Source organism: Thamnophis elegans, chromosome 15, assembly GCF_009769535.1.
Source record: "Thamnophis elegans isolate rThaEle1 chromosome 15, rThaEle1.pri, whole genome shotgun sequence".
NCBI lineage: Eukaryota > Metazoa > Chordata > Lepidosauria > Squamata > Colubridae > Thamnophis > Thamnophis elegans.
This window is the reverse complement of record NC_045555.1, coordinates 21,373,280-21,389,840: the sequence shown is the minus strand read 5'-3', so window position 1 is coordinate 21,389,840 and position 16,561 is coordinate 21,373,280. Positions and strand designations below refer to the sequence as shown.

The 16,561-nt window shown below is 38.9% G+C and overlaps 1 protein-coding gene across 1 annotated transcript in view; it reads left to right on the top strand.

The window, feature by feature from the left end:
- Positions 1 to 16,561, top strand: part of CTNNA3 (catenin alpha 3) — an 878,552-nt gene that overhangs the window by 42,893 nt on the left and 819,098 nt on the right. The window contains exons 3-4 of the mRNA XM_032232234.1: positions 349 to 515; positions 12,480 to 12,599. Coding sequence (XP_032088125.1) covers positions 349 to 515; positions 12,480 to 12,599 — 287 coding nt within the window. The remainder of the gene's footprint in view (positions 1 to 348; positions 516 to 12,479; positions 12,600 to 16,561) is intronic.

The following is a 16,561-nucleotide window of genomic DNA, read 5'->3' as shown; positions in this document are numbered from 1 at the left end:
ACTTGAATGTTCATTTGGGTGGGGAAGACCTGGAAACTTTCAGATTTGGGTTTCCCCAGATGTGCCAATCTGACATCTCTAATGAAATGGAACTTTGAGGAAACTCAAGTATCAGAATCTTCTTTTGTTGTGGGTAAACATGTTATTTTAAGAAAGCTAGGAACTGCAATCTAAGGACTACCTTGCAAGCTAAGATACATTTTTTTTGCAGGATCATGAGACAAATAAAATTAGAACCAAATTGGCTCTAAGGTTGTAAATCAACTGGTATAATTCTGAATGGATGGTCAAGCTTTAACAATTTATTATGGGCATTTGAATGACCTCACTTATATTTTTATTTTGCAGGTGAAGCTTTGAAGATAACAGCAAAAAAATTCACTGATGATCCTTGCAGTTTATCTAAAAGAGAGGCTGTTGTTCAAATTGCACGTGCTCTTCTGTCTGCTGTTACCAGACTTCTTATTCTGGCAGATATGATTGATGTTTCATACCTGCTGCAACATCTGACTACAGTGAGTAGCAACCATGATCAGCAAATGGATAATATATTCCACATGTTTCTTACTTTCTAGATGGATGATCTAGCTATTGAAGTAAAGTCCTCTATCTATGGATGGACTAGATAGCTTATCAATCAGATGCCCAACTAAGAGTCATTTCACCTGTACTCTTTTTATTGATTTAAGTTATTTAGAAATATACATGCTGCCTTACCCCTTCATGGCTCACAAAGAAAATAAGTAATTCTTGGTCTAATCACAGTGGTTCAATTTTTTTTACTGCCGGTTCTGTGGGCGTGGTGTGGCTTGGTGGGCGTGGCTTGGTGGGCATGGCTTGGTGGGCATGGCAGGGGAAGGATACTGTAAAATCTCAATTTCCACCCCATTCCAGGGGAGGAATACTGTAAAATCCCCATCCCCTCCTCACCCCATTAACCTGCTTTCCAGCTCCATTTTCCTGGGCAGGGCAATAAAAGAAGACTCATCTGATCAGCTGGGACTCGGTGGGCAACGAATTGATGGGGGCGGAGGCAGCCAGAGGTGGTATTTGCCGGTTCTTTGAACTACTCAAAATTTCCGCTACCGATTCGCTAGAACCAGTCAAAACTGGCTGAAAACCACCTCTGGTCTAATGCTTACATCTCATCAGAATTCAGCATAGGAGACTGATTCCTGTATAGCCTTGTTATTGTACTTATTTTTGTAATTATCCTGCTACTTTTGATTTTACAGACTGGAAAAAAGTTGAAGAAGGTTTTCTAAAATTTACCAATATCTGATCTGTGGGGCAAATGGAGTAATCTAAAGGCAGATTTAGTATCCTATAGCTCATAGATCAAGTTTGTTTCTATAATACATAGGAGGTTTTCCTTTCTTTAATATTTGTGCAGATATTTGCAACTTGTTAATATGTGTCCTTGGTAGTATCTATGGTGGAAATAAAAGTTGAGATGGTCAGTACAGAAGACAAGATCTGAATGCTATTTATAAATATCTCCCTCCCTGAGATGTTTTCTTCATGCTTGGCTTTATATAGTATATTGTTCAGTCAAGGCCAGGATAACAATGGGTATCCAGGTGAGGCACTTACTGTATCATCATCTCACGCCATTTTCAAGATGGTGTGGGGGATCCAGATAATAATTTAGACCCCCCCCCGCCTTTCTACCACTCTTTCCATTTTCCCCCTGATAATTGAAATCAATTGGTAAAAGATGAAACACCTGAACCTAAGATTTTAGTGCTTTGGTGGCCTTTATCAGGAAGAAGAACTGCATCTAAGATCTCAATTCCATTGGAGGCATCCTGATAGTCTTTAACGTTTAAGACAGGGGTGAAATCCAGTTCTGACAGGTTCTGGAGAACCGGTAGCGGAAATTTTGAGTAGTTCGGAGAACTGGCAAATACCACCTCTGGCTACCCCCAGAATGGGGTGGGAATGGAGATTTTGCAATATCTTTCCCCTGCCATGCCCACTAAGCCACGCCCACAGAACCGGTAGTAAATTTTTTAAAATTTCACCACTGGTTTAAGACCAAACTGTTCCAAAATACTTATGTTGGCTGCATTTGATTTTGATTTTATCATCTAATTTTATAACAGTGGTATTTGTGTTGTGTGTGCCTGTCAAAAACAAAAGATGGTGACTGGAGCATCACAGTGCAATCCTCACTCCTTTTGAATACAATATTCATGTTCAAAAGGGCCAGGGCTTGCACCCTGAAACTCCATCTTGCTGTTTTTGCCCTCTCCTGTGAATGATCTTGTTTTGACATTTATATTTTATTGGGCTTGATTAGTGACACAGTTGTTTTGTTTGTTTATGGCACCATTGGCTGCAAATGATTACAGTCCTGAGTGAGTCGATTGTTCCTCAGCAGCCTTTTCAAGATAGAACTTTGTTTTCCCTACTTTTAGGAGCCCTCTGAGTCAACCAATGTTGTACCTGTAGACACAGCTCATAAGGGGACCTCAGCATAGCATAATCACCTATTCAGCTGCTGTTTTTGTAATAGTCCCAAAAGGCTAACAAGCATAAACATTTTATCTGATTTCTGTGGCATCCTATTCATTCATAAAGCATATGAGGTACTCACCAACACATCCTCCCGATATATTTCCCCTAAGTGTTCTATATTTTTCCCTCTAGATTGATTTTTAGATGGTTCTTTTAGAATATTAGCATTTCTGTGCACCTACCAAATAAAATCTACTTAAGTCTCACCTACAGTTGTGAGATAGTAGACAAAATGAGGCCATATCCTCCTTTTTATCTTCACATTCTCCATCTTACAAGCATAGTTTTAAAATCAAATATTTCTTGGCTTTTTGAGTATCTTTTTAAAAAAATTGCTCTGTCTTCACAACAGTAGTCATTCCAACTTGGGAACTTGTAAATTATCTACTTCTTTCTTTCCCACCTCTGCTGATAGATTAGATAGTCTAGATTTATGTTATTTAATTTATTTCCTGATTCCATCAATCAGCTTCAATCCAGGCTCTTCAAATCTTTGATCACTGGAGTCTATAGATCACATGATCCATCAATATGTTTCTATGGTGAAATCTGAAAAGCACCTCATCAATTCTGTATTATCACTAGCAAATGTTCTTGAAAATAAACAATGTGTTGAAAAAAATGTTTCAGCTGAAACAACAGTCTTTCTGATGCTGCAAAAACGTAATTTCATATAATTGTAGGCATAACAGGACATTTTTGGCAGGTTTGGCACATGCCAAGCAAGTTATACCGTTAGTGTGTCTTCTTTTCCACCCCATTTTTTCTCCTTTTCAATGTTTTGTGTTCTCCTTTCCCTGCTCACATACCTGATAATCCTAGTCTCACTATACTCTACTTCTAATTAGTGAGAGTTCTAGTCCCACACATTGGTGGGCAGAGTTCACCTATGTCATCCAAAGAATGCGAAGAGTGCCACAGTTTTTTTGTTAGCTCAAGAAAATGAAAAATCAATAAAGAAATCTTGTGGCACCACAAAAGTTAATTTCTGAAAAAGCAAAAAGCAACGAGCTTTGAGATTGGGGAAAAGAGAATTTGCAGGCTGGAGATGAATATGTGTGTTTAAACATTACGGATGTGCAAACATATTAGAAACATGTTTTTAATATGTAAACTTCATTTTTGAACAGACATTTACTAAACTTAACATGGCAGCAGTTGGAGCCTGTGATTGTAGTAATATAAGTTGCAAAAGTAAATAAATAAGGCAACCTCTAATAATTTCTATTCCTTTCCCAATAATGCCTATAAATAGGTAATAATGTATGTTATTTATAAAGTCAAAATAGGGCAAGAAGTAGTATTCCCTATGACACTCTAGGAAAGCAAAAATTAGACTTTGAAGAAGCAGGATAGAAACAGTATTGATGATTTTGAACGTTGGTGTTGGAGAAGACTCCTGAGAATACCATGGACAGACAAGAAAACAAATCATTGGATCAAATGACCAAGTTCAAATTATCCTTTTTTTGAACATAGTATGCAAATACCTAACTGACCGGAGAAGATTTAATGTTAGGAAAGATGGAAGAAAAGAGATGAATGAACTATAATGGTAATTTGAAGACCAGGTTAGATATGGTTCATCAGGGAGAAAATTTATCTTTATGGTTACTAGGAGTTGATAGCAACTTAATGGCACATAATCATCAATCACTCAATATTATATGTGACATAATTCCTCCCATTGACCCCAGGACAGTTTGAAATTTATACATTGCACTACATTATAATGTAATTTGGGGTATTGTGTAAACTCAGGCACACACAGATAATATAGAAATTGTTCTTTATGGCTTTCTGTGTTGGATAAATCCAACTAATTGTGGTTTCTTCAATAAACCATAGTTAAGAGATCCAAGGGTAAAGCACCTACATTTTTCCTTACTCCAGTTTAATACCAGGCTTAGTCGACAGAATGATTACTATTTAGTTTGGTTTTGATAAAATTTAGTTTTATACCATGCAAAGTTGGAAACAAATAAAATTTAGACACTCATGTCACTTTCCAGACAATAAATTGGAGAAGAACATTGCTTGGGTTTTAAAATCTCAATTTGGTAGAGAGGCTAAATTATCCAAGTGTTTGACTACCATTCCCCCCCCCCCCTAAATTTCCTGACAAATTAACTTATTTGCAAAAATTGTGTGGTATAATTTTTTAAATAATCTTTCAAATCATATAGATAGCCCTTAGACTACAATTTCATGCACTACATCTTTCAATCCAGATTGGATATGTGTTAGATATCAAAGAAGATAAATAGTTTACTAAAACCCATTTAAGGGTTTGGTTCTTTTGTCCGCACATTTTAGACATTTACCAAATCTCTTCCTTGATCAGCAGTTTCATTTTGCACTGAACAACCTAACCTTTAAAATTAATTTTGGTTCAGTGATCAAACCTTCCATTTTATCCTATGAAAATTGCAAAACCCCTGAGCCGTGGAGCTGGGAAGCGCAGAGGCTCCTCATTTCTTCTCCAATGATTAATGACAGGGTTTCCAGCTAAGATCTTTGTGAAGAAGTGCTATTGCTATAATATATTGGTGCTACTATTGTATTAGAACACACTTCAGGGAAAGGTTTACAGGCACATATAAGACGTATTGTCTTTTTAATTGATGAGCGCTAGCAAGTATTCTGAGAGAGATGCTACAAAAAATGGGTGTTGGTATTCAGGGTTTCTGAAACACTGCTGAAAATCAAATGCTTGTTGTTTTTTGGGGTGGGTGGAATCAGGACAGCAGTTAAGAATATTTCACTTGCTGCAGGGAGCTCTAAAACATAATCATGAAAGTTAAAGACCCTGGAGGGAGACCCAGAAAAAAGCTAAGTTGGAACTCATTAGAGATTTCAATTATATTACAGTTTGGCCTTGGAAGGCACTAACTAAGATGCCATTAGAGCTTGGTGGTGATTCAACACTACATGCTAGAGTTACTCTGGAAGCCTTAGCTATTTTTTATTAAGTACGGTAATATAAAAAGTGTTGTTGGGAGATAAAATAAGAATGCTTGAGAACTAGGAAACATCCACCCAGAGACAAAAATATTGGGCAGCGGCCAGTAATGAAATTCAATTTTTTTTAACTATAAATTCTGTGGGCATGGCATGGTGGGCGTGGTTTGGCTTGGTGGCTGTGGCTTGGTGGCCATGGCAGAAAGAGGATACTGCAAAATCTCCATTCCTACCCCACTCCAGGGGAATGATACTGCAAAATCTCCATTCCCACCCCACTCTGGAGCCAGCCAGAGGTGGCATTTGCCGGTTCTCTAAACTACTCAAAATTTCTGCTACCGGTTCTCCAGAACCTGTCAGAACCTGCTGGATTTTACCCCTGGCAGCGGCAGCTGGCTGGAGGCTGTTGAAAACTACCGGAGGTCACCGAAAAAGCTGCTGCTGTCGCCACCCTGTTCTTTGTGCCAGCCGCACACACGCATCCCATTGCTGCTGCGCCGGAGGGACTTACTTGGGCATGTCCAAGCGGAGCTACGCAGCAGGCCTCTGAAGGAATGGAAATGGGACTGGCGAAGGGAGAGCGGGGCAGCATGCAGGAGGAGACTTTTGACAGATTATGCCAGGCCTGGGCAGAAAACATTGTTTTTGCTTATGATTGGATAATTAAAATTTCAGAAGACCCAAAGGCATAGTATTAGAGTTTTCCATAGTGCATAAACTAAAGAACTGTCTCAATATACTCCCTCCCCCCCTCTCAAACACCCACACCCACACAGACACACATACAAAGTTACATCAGGAGGATGAAGTTTGAATTCCTCCCCCTCCGTCTGAACCACACTTACCTTTTCCAGCTGTTTCAGAGAGGATTTCAACTCTGCTCTTGCTTGCCATCATGAAAAGAAAAAAAAATGTAAAAGGAAAAAGGCGAGAGCTGAGGTCAGGCTGAACTAGTTGCTGCCAGAGTCACTGTGTGGATGACTCTGCTTAACTGTTTTAAAAAGCCTCTAAAAAAGCACCCTCTACAGGAGGCAGGAGAATGATGTGCCTCATCTACGTCAGGAATTTTTCGGCTTTTAACCCTTGCTTAGCTCTGCTTGAGGGATCATAAAGTCAAACTAGATGAGGCACATCGTTCTCCTGCCGCCTCCTGTAGAGGGCACTTTTTAGAGGCTTTTTTAAACAATGAAGCACTAAGCAGAATCATCCATGGTGACTCTGGCAGCAACTAGCTCAGCCTTTTTCCTTTTACATTTTTTTTTCTTTTCATGATGACAGTGGTGAGGCTCTGCCTCCCCTGCCTCCCCTGATTGCATGTCCCTGCTCTAGAAGGATACCTGCATAATAACACACATAAAATAGAGGGTTCACCCGCCTCCCCGCCAATAGTATATTTTTAGAAAATGAAAAAAAGAAGGTAGTATTGTTCAGTACATACTGTATTTTCCAGCATATAAGATGACTTTTTAACCCCAAAAAATTATTTCAAAAATCGGGGGTCGTCTTATACGCTGGGTATAAGAAACACCATACCAAAAAACCAAAGCAAAAGAAAAAGCAACGAAGCCAAGCAAAAAGCCGTGTTGTAACCAGCGCAGATGCCGGCCTTTCAATCAATAACCTCGGTGCTCCTTGCCTGAGCACATGAATAGGTGAGCGCTAGGATGGCTTAGTAAGGTCTGGCTGGTGGTCTGGAGGAGGAAGGTGCTGAGCTTAAACTACAAAAGCCCAGCAGCACAGAGGCCTTCAGCTGGCTCACAGGTGCCTGAAAGTAAGGGGTCATTGTATACGCCCAGTCATCTTATACGGCGAATATACGGTACATATTTCTGAAATATTTAACAATCTTTACAATGGTAATACTTGAATGTTTTCAATAATTTTCATAGTTTCTAACAATCTAAATAATAAAGGACTGAAAACATTTTAGAAACAGTGAGAGCCTGCACAGTTACTTAAGAGTGGTGATTATTACTGTAAAAAGCATGGTAGCAATACCTATTTATTATTCCAAATGAAAGCATTAGTTCTAAAAAAAAATGTACAATATGGATGCTTCTTGATAGAAGATTCCTATTGTTCCCCCTATCCTGATCAAAGAAATTACTTTGTAAGTTTTACAAAATGATTTTTTGCTAGATGGGGTGCTTGACTCTTGAAGTTTTTGTGAGTGGTGTATTTGACTGTTTTCCTTCACTTTGTAACTGGCAATCAGGCAATTTTCTGAAATAAGGATTTGGAATTGATGGCAGAATATTCTTTCCATGAAATATTGCTGTCTTATTGCATCAAGGCAATAAGTTATGTGCCAGCAGTTGATTGATTTGGTTGGTTTTATTCATTTGGAAGTTACTCTTCCAGGCTGTTCTGCTAACCCTGGAGGTTTAATAAAAAAGAATTAGAATTGTTAAAAATCTTCATGAATCTCTATTACATCCCATTGTTTCTAGCATCCCATTACATTCTGGCAGTATTTCTCAACTCTAGACTTCAACTCCCAGAATTCCCCAGCCAGCATGTGCTGCTGCCCTTCTTAAAGCTACTAAGATTGAGAAGCACTGTGTTCTAGCTTTTATATACCACTTGTTTGTTAGAAATGCTGCACCAGAGAATAGTTAGGGTCATCCTTTGACGTTGGACGTGAAAAAAACCCATCTCAAGCTGCCCACTCCTTTACTTCACCTCACACCTCACCCGCTCTCCAGATTTGGCTAGGCTACTACTTATACGAGGGAGAGGAAAGTTTAAGTCAGATAATTAATACTCTCTTTGATAGGGGAACACTCTTGCCGGGATGGTATTTCTTTCAAATACAGGACAGGCTCAGGTGAGATAAGTAATATTCCTTTGCTGTGTCTTCAAATGATGCCTCTCCTAAAGTAGCACATAGCATATCCATCATGGACAGCAGGGCTGATCAAAATGTCAAGATGGCAGCTACAACAATGCGATCAAAGCTACTGATCCTAGCCTTTACCCTTTGATGTACACAATGGCAGGAAAGTATGCCACCAGGTGATCCTTCTGGCAAAGCCCTGATTGCATTGTCAGAGCTGCCATCTTTTTTTAAAAAGATGTATAGCAATTGTAAGACAGGCATTGTGAGCCAAGGTGGCGCAGTGGTTAAATGCAGCACTGCAGGCTACTGCTAGATCAGCAGGTCAGCGGTTCAAATCTCACCGGCTCAGGGTTGACTCAGCCTTCCATCCTTCCGAGGTGGGTAAAATGAGGACCCAGATTGTTGGGGGCAATATGCTGACTCTCTGTAAACCGCTTAGAGAGGCCTGAAAGGCCTATGAAGCGGTATATAAGTCTACTGCTAAGTCTACTGCTATTATTGTGGGATTATCCCATCTTGGATGGTCATATTTTGAAAGTCAGTTTAGTGTGGTGATTAAGGTACTTAAAAAAGTGTTTAAGCACAATAACAATAAGGACTATACTTACTGGCTAGTAACCAGAAGACTGAGTTGTAGTTTCATCTTAGGCTTGAAAGCTGATTGGATGACTTTGGGCCAGTCATTTTCTCTCAGTCCAACCCACCTCACAGGGCTGTTGTTGTGAATAGGTGGAAGAAGGAATATTAGGTATATTTGCCACCTCCAGTTACTTATAAAGTAACAAAGGCAGGATAAAAATGTAATAAAAAAATAATAAAATTGCATGAATTAATATGCAGGTTTTGACTGTTCATCAGAGTATTGGCAGAAAGAAGAGCAGATTACCTGAGACCTGGCTGTCTCTTGAATGAGGACACGGTACTGTGCTTATGCAGATGTGACTAGAATAGTATTACTAAAAGTGGAACAATATTTTGCTAAACCAATATTTCTGAAGGTGTGATTTGAAGAGTTCTGGGAATCCCCCAAGACCCTCCCAGCTGCTTATAAAAATCAAATTTATTTGCCAGCCTATGTTGAAAAATAATGCAATATTAAAATCCCATCAAATAATTGTGAGAAGGGGTAGTAGCAGCGAATGCATCCATTTTAATTTTTAATGCAGCAGATATCAATAAATATAACCCTAATGTAAACAAAAGCTCTTTTGGGGTCCTCCATAATTTTTAAAAGTTGGGAGGGAGAAATAAATTTAAGAAGTACTGTGCCATAAAATCAAACATTTATTTTGAAGCTTATTTTTTTTGTTGGATGACGATAACAATGATTAAAGTTGAATCCTGTTTTCCAGCTTATATAAATCATCTTTACAGTAGCCTTCCCATTGTGGAGACTTGCTTGATCTTTGGATCTCAACCCCCATAATTTTTCACTCTGTAGTCCCACCCCAGCATTTTAAGCCTACTGTTTCTCAGCTGGTTTATATGGAGGTGTTTGGTCATTTTTGTATTTCCAAAGGAGTCATGTGAAGTTGATTGGGGTAATAGATACTGTATTAAATGGCCCAAATTCATTCATGTGAATTTTGAAATTAGTCTCCAAAACCCTGGCTTAGGTTTTGAACTACATCAGGCATCTCTATACTTGGTAATTTTAAGTCTTGCAGAATTCAACTCCCAGAATTTCCCAGCCAGCATGGCTGGCTGGGGAATTCTGGGAATTGATGTCCAGAAGTTTTGGAGACCCCTGAATCACATAATGTTTGCGTTCTCATAATAGGCTGGACACAACTACAACATGAAGATTTACTCCCTCCTTAACCTAAAATGTTGGACTACACACAAATTCTAAGGCATGGGTGTCAAACTGGATCTCTTCGAGGGCCGGATCAGCATTGCAGTTGTCCTCTGTGGGTCAGCTGGGGTGGCCCTCCTGAAACACCTGGCCAATCAACACAGGGTGTGGGAAGGGGTGTGCGTGGCCCTTTGGGCCATTTTGGACTGGACGATCTCCTGTAGCACTTTGCCAGCCAAAACCCCATACCCCAATTTGGCCGGCAGAGTGCTGCAGGAGGCTGTCCAGCCCAAAAATGTGGTACGAGGAGCCTTTGTGCACCCCCTGCCAGAGGCACCACAGGCCGGTCCTTTGCTATTTGTAGGCTGGCCTCGCGGAACAGATTTAAGCACCCTGTGGGGCCCGTGGGCCTTGAGTTCGACACCCATGCTCTAAGGCCATGATGGCGAACCTATGGCATGCATACCACAGGTGGCACGCAGAGCCCTCTCTGCGGGCACATGAGCCATTGCCCCAGCTCAGCTACTGGCGGCCAGCTGGTTTTCAGGTCTCTGCCACGCATGGGGAGGTCACATGTGCATGCGGGGGATGATGACTGATGACTTTGATTAAAGAAAAGATATTGACTAACTCTAATGCTAGTTGGAAGCCCCTTTTGGATTTTTTGTGAAACAGAGAAAAAAGTGAAATTATGATATATCGATATTAATAGATTACATTTTGAAAATGGATGTTATGTTGTAACCATGGAGCAAGTGTTGAAAGTAAATTTTATTTATATGTGCTTTAAGTTGGAAGTTATTCCTTTTTATATACTGCTACTTCTATATATATTTTATTTTGCTGCATTTCTCTTATTTCTCTCTTTTTTCTTTTCTATTCACTTTTTCGATTAGTAATTCTTGTTAGTTTTTAATCTTTCTACTTTAAAATTTAATAAAATTATTATTAAAAAAAACCATTGGCTGCCTATAACCATCTGCTGCATTTGAAACACCTGAGAGGTAACAATTTATGTTCTGCCAGCAGATATTATATCATGCGGAGAAATTCTGGAATTTGTGTTTTGAATGTTGCCAATCCAACAGGTGGATGAAAATAAAAAGAAAGCTGTAGCAAAGAAAAGCACTGAACTAAGACAAAGCTGAAAAACAACCTTTCATTGTTATTGATAGTCAGTTCTGGCATAATGTTGTGCTTTAATGAAAGGGATTTTAAAGTTATTCAGAGAGGAGATAGCCAAGTGTAAACATTTCAATAAAATAGGTCCTCCCTTAAAATAGGTGTTCATTGCTAATGTTGGTTTGGGCCATATTCATGGTGTTACTTGTCATGTGGTTGAAGATTTGAATGACATTATTTACCTCAGCATCAATAAAATTGACTGCAGGTACACTTTTGTTCTCACAGGTAAGCATGAGATAATGATCCAAGTGCATTGCGTTGCTGCTGGTGTTTGAATGGAAAATTAGTGTCAACCTGTTCAACTGAGTATGAGCCCAATCAGGAACACTCACGCAGGTCAAAAAAGTCATGGTGGCTGCAACCACATAGATGAAATGCATAGTTTATAATTAAAAAAGGGATATGACTTCATTTGCCTGGGCACTGGCACCATATTGATTTTTTAAAATCCTGGCGGAAATCTCAGAGGCCATCTGATGGTCCCGTAAAGCATAGGGTGAACTTTGATATGGCTCCAGTCTCTCACTTGCAGTAGTTGCTTTCCTTTTTTGAAATAATGAGAATTTAGAAATCTTGCCCTCCCCCCAAATTTCACTTCTCCATGATTTTGATTTCCAGAAAAATATTGCAGCTCACCTATAACTGAAGGCAAAGCAATCATTCTTATCCTCCTTGACCGCATTCATGTATTCTCCATGGTTTCCTCTTGACTGCCAGCTCCTGGCTTTGGACTCCGACATGCTGGGATGACAGTGAATCTGGCATTACCAGCTTCACATCATGCAAGACAAATGTGGAAGCAGTTTCCATTGTTTCTTCAGCTGCTTTTGCTGATAGAAGGAGCCCAAGTGGGATGGACATGGTCCTTCATGTTAGGGCAGAATTTTGGCTGTCTGTGACATGCACATGTGTGGCTCTTGATATGCAAATTCTACAAATTCTGCCCTAATCCCGCAAGACAGCTTTTGAGTCTTGTAATGCCATCTAGCAATCTAATGGTGAGGCAGACAACTCTGATGACAAAAGAGGAAGGCTTCAGGAAGGGTATTTTTCTCCCAATAATATAACTCAGTGGTAACAAGACGCTAATTCAAATGCCGTGCAAAATAACTGATTTTAGGGGATTTGTTCCTAGACAAATTCAGATGTTTTCTTTTCCCACTTCTTATACGGCTGCAGGTACAGAGAATGCTTATGTCTCTTCGAAATGTATCTAGCAAATCAGAACTGCAGAAAACATATCAACATCTTCAGAAAGAACTGAAGAAACTGGACCATTTGGCATTTAAGCGACAACAGGTAAGAAATTAAAGAAATATTAGTAAGATTACCCATCTAGGTTTCTTTTTGAAGTGGGTCTTCTTTGAAATAATGTGCAAAAGGCAGCAGTCCAAAAAGAAATGAGTGGAAGGTCATGTTTTTAAGGCTCAGTTTGGAAACAGCTGCTGTACACAACTGTTTTTCAACGAACCTGCCGGATTGTATCCAAATATCTTAGCTAAGATAAGATTTTAAGGTAAGGTTATGCAAAATAAATGGATGAGCCATGGTGGCGCAATAGTTAGAATTCAGTACTGCAGGCTACTTCTGCTGACTGTCAGCTGCCATGCAATTTGGCAGTTCAAATCTCACCAGGCTCAAAGTTGACTCAGCCTTCCATCCTTCCGAGGTGGGTAAAATGAGGACCCAGATTGTTGGGGGCCATAGGCTGACTTTGTAAACCTCTTAGAGAGGGCTATAAAGCAGTTTATAAATCTAAGTGCTATTGCTATTGCCATAAACGTTCAATAAATTAAATTAAATAAACCTTATTTTGATATGAGTAGCCAGCTAATTTCTACATCGTTCTGATTGATAACCTTTTTTTATAATAAGAAACAAAAGAAGCATTTTAAACATTCCGTAATTTTAACTAATTTTACTTAAACATATTTCCATGTAGTGGCTACACCCCATGGACTTTTTATGTTAAAGCATGTCCTTTAAAGAGTTTCCTGATTAAATGTTCAGCATTGTTTCTGATATACATTTTAAATAAGTTATCCATAAAGTGTTTGTTTTGTGTTTATTCTCCATTCCAGTACTTTTTCTGGGGATTGTTTTATTTCTGTGGAATTTTAGTGATTCCATTTTGTTGTTTTTCAAACTGGATTTCCAGTCCCACATGGAGAACTTAAGGTCTAAGTGAGAGCCAGTTTGTCTAGTGGTTAAGATCCCAGGCTAGAAATCAGGAGACTGTGAGCTCTAGTCCTGCCTTAGGCCCAAAGCCAGGGGTATGACCTTGGGTAGGTCAATGTTTCTCAGCTCTAGGAAGCAGGCAATGGTAAACTATTCTGAAATATTGATCAGAAAACTGCAAGGATTTGTCCAGGCACTCACCAGGAATCAACATTGACTTAAAGGTGCATGTGGATATGCGTACACACACACACAGAGACACACACAGACACACAGACACACACACACACGATGGGGGGGAGAGGGGGAGTTGGGGAGAGAGCAAGTTAAATATGAGATGAACAGAAATATGGACATATCTATTTAAAAACTTCACCTTGCAAATTGTGATAGACAGTTGGTTGCATGGCTGAAAAGGCTGATGAGAAGAGAAATGGAAAAAGGATGAGGGAACTAATTCAGTTTTGCAATAAATGAATTATACTCTAGTGTTGCCTAAACTGCATTCATATTCTAGGAAATTATTGCAGATCTAGAATATGGAGTAAAGAAGTGCACTATTGTAAGGAGGCACAATATGCCTCTTATAAAAAGTTTATGAGAAGAATAATAATATTACAAAGGGCACCAGATCAATGTTTCAGTCCATTAAAAAAATATTAGCTAGAATTGTAAGGTCACTAACTCAAACAATGTAATCATAAAGAATGATGGGAGCTATTGTTTAATATCTCTGAAAGATAGCAATTTGGGAAGGCTATTTTAGAAGAATAGTTACAAATATATTTTTATAATATGATGCTGCTCTAGACATTCATTTTGCTGTTCTCATCCATTTCACAGTTTATATAAAGTGCATATTTTGAATGCTCCATGGTTTTTCATCACATTTTATGAAAATGTTAATGTTTATGTAAAAACTCAGAAGGTGATTAATAACAGTACAAAGAAAAAAGAGGGGGAAAAGGGGATTTTACAAGTACATAATAAATTAATGGCATATGGTTGCTGGGATAGACTTTAAATTGTGCTTACTACTAGAACAAAGGAGAATTTTGTGAAGCTGCTGTTTGGTCACAATCTATAATTAGAGTTTGGAAATATGACTTGATATCATTGCAGGCAACACTGAAGAAAAATGGCCATTTATTCATACCGTAAGAGATAATAAGGCAAGGATTGTTAAAGTCAGTGCTTTAAAAATAAGCTTTTGCAAGCTTATTTTTTTTGAATCTTCAAGAATTAAACAAGATTCTCTGTTACTCCTGCAAAGAAATATAGGAAGAATTATATTTCTCAATTAATTTGATTGGAAAGAGGCATTTCTAAGATGTTTGATTCTCTGCTGTATATATATATATATATATATATATATATATATATATATATATATATATATATATATATATATATATATATATATATATATATATATATATATATATATATATATATATATATATATATGCACAATCCAGGTTCTCACATCCGTGCCCTCAATTATATAAATCCATTGGATTTATGTAGCACAATATGTAACAAGTGTGGTTTTCAATTAGAACATGTTCATTATGTTGCTGATCAGAGTGTCAGAACAGGTTACAGGTTTATTTTGAGCTGCATTTAATTTGAGGGTATACCATCGGATATATGGTATATTTTTCTTTTCATTAATTTAAAAATGGCCAGTAGGTGGCAATGTTTTCAAAGTTATCTCTCCTTCCTACTACAAAGCTAAAGTATAACTGTGAAGTCCAATATTAAGAACATATTTTATTGTTAAAAATGTGATTCCTCAACTATTAATATAACAGAGAATGAAAAAGGAAAAAAAAGTTTATATCTTCTCGTAATGGCAAGGGCCTTCATCATGAAAAAAAAGCATGCATGTGGAGCATCCCTAATATGAACTTTCATTTAATCCAATAATGAATCAATAGTAAAGCAGATTACTAAACAGGTGAGTACATTGAATGACCTCGCATCTCTAATTCAATGGCTTATGCTTTGGATGAAGAGTGGATAGTTTCTGAAAAAAAAAGACAATATTGCAGTTTTAAAACAAAGATAGGTATTTGCTGTGTCTGCCAGTTCAAAATTTTGTATTCATTTCACAGAAATAGATTGTTAGTCATGCTAACTACATTATGATATTTTGATCAACAGCCAACTATTAAACATAATAATTCTTGAGGACAGAGAACATTTTATCAGCAAATTAATTTCTGATAATAATGTGTTGCTTGACAAACACCCCAGATCTTCATACATTTCCAATGTCTAATAGTGTGCAAACCGGAGTGGGATGCTGTGGGTTCGCATGGCTTCAGGCGGTCCTCTAGCTAAGGATCTGCCCAGTTCGGCAAGCCCACAAATCCCACCCCTGGTTGGCCTCTCCCACCTCACCCCTCCCTCATGCTCCCTCCCCTCCCAGGAGTCTCCACACGGCCTGTTTGGGATGCCAGGTAAGTACAGGGCTCTGGAAAGGTTAAAAACAGGCCTCCCAGAAGTTCCAGGGCCTGTTTCTAGCCTCTGGAGGGCCTCCCGAGCCCGGGGAGGCCATTTTCATCCTCCCGGAGGCTCGAAGAAAGCCACTAGAGCCTGAGGAATACAAAAATCCCCCCCCCCCGCCATGGTGCAAGTGGCCAGCTAGGCCACGCCCACCATGGCTGTGCCCGCTCAGCAACTGGGCAGAGAACCCGTTGCTTTGGCATTACTCTGAAATACCATTAGTGCAACATACAATCAGTTTAGCACTGGGAATTTGTTTGCGTAATTGTACCCCTACAGTTCAAATGAGTTTCCCGAACAACTTCTCCTTTCAACATTACAAGATTCACTCATGGTCAAAAAATTGTTTGGTAGCTCTGTTCACCAGGGCTATCCGAAAGTGATGTGACTAGATAGTCTCTGGGATGATGAAATCTATTTATTTATTTCTTAACTTGTTATGCTGCCCACCTCACTCTGCAAAGTGATTCTGGGCTTCTGCACTCTTTCTGTTGGACTCAGACGATACTAGAAATCAGGTTAGATGCATTCATAATTGAAGTGAATTAAATGCATATTGTCACTTGCCCTTG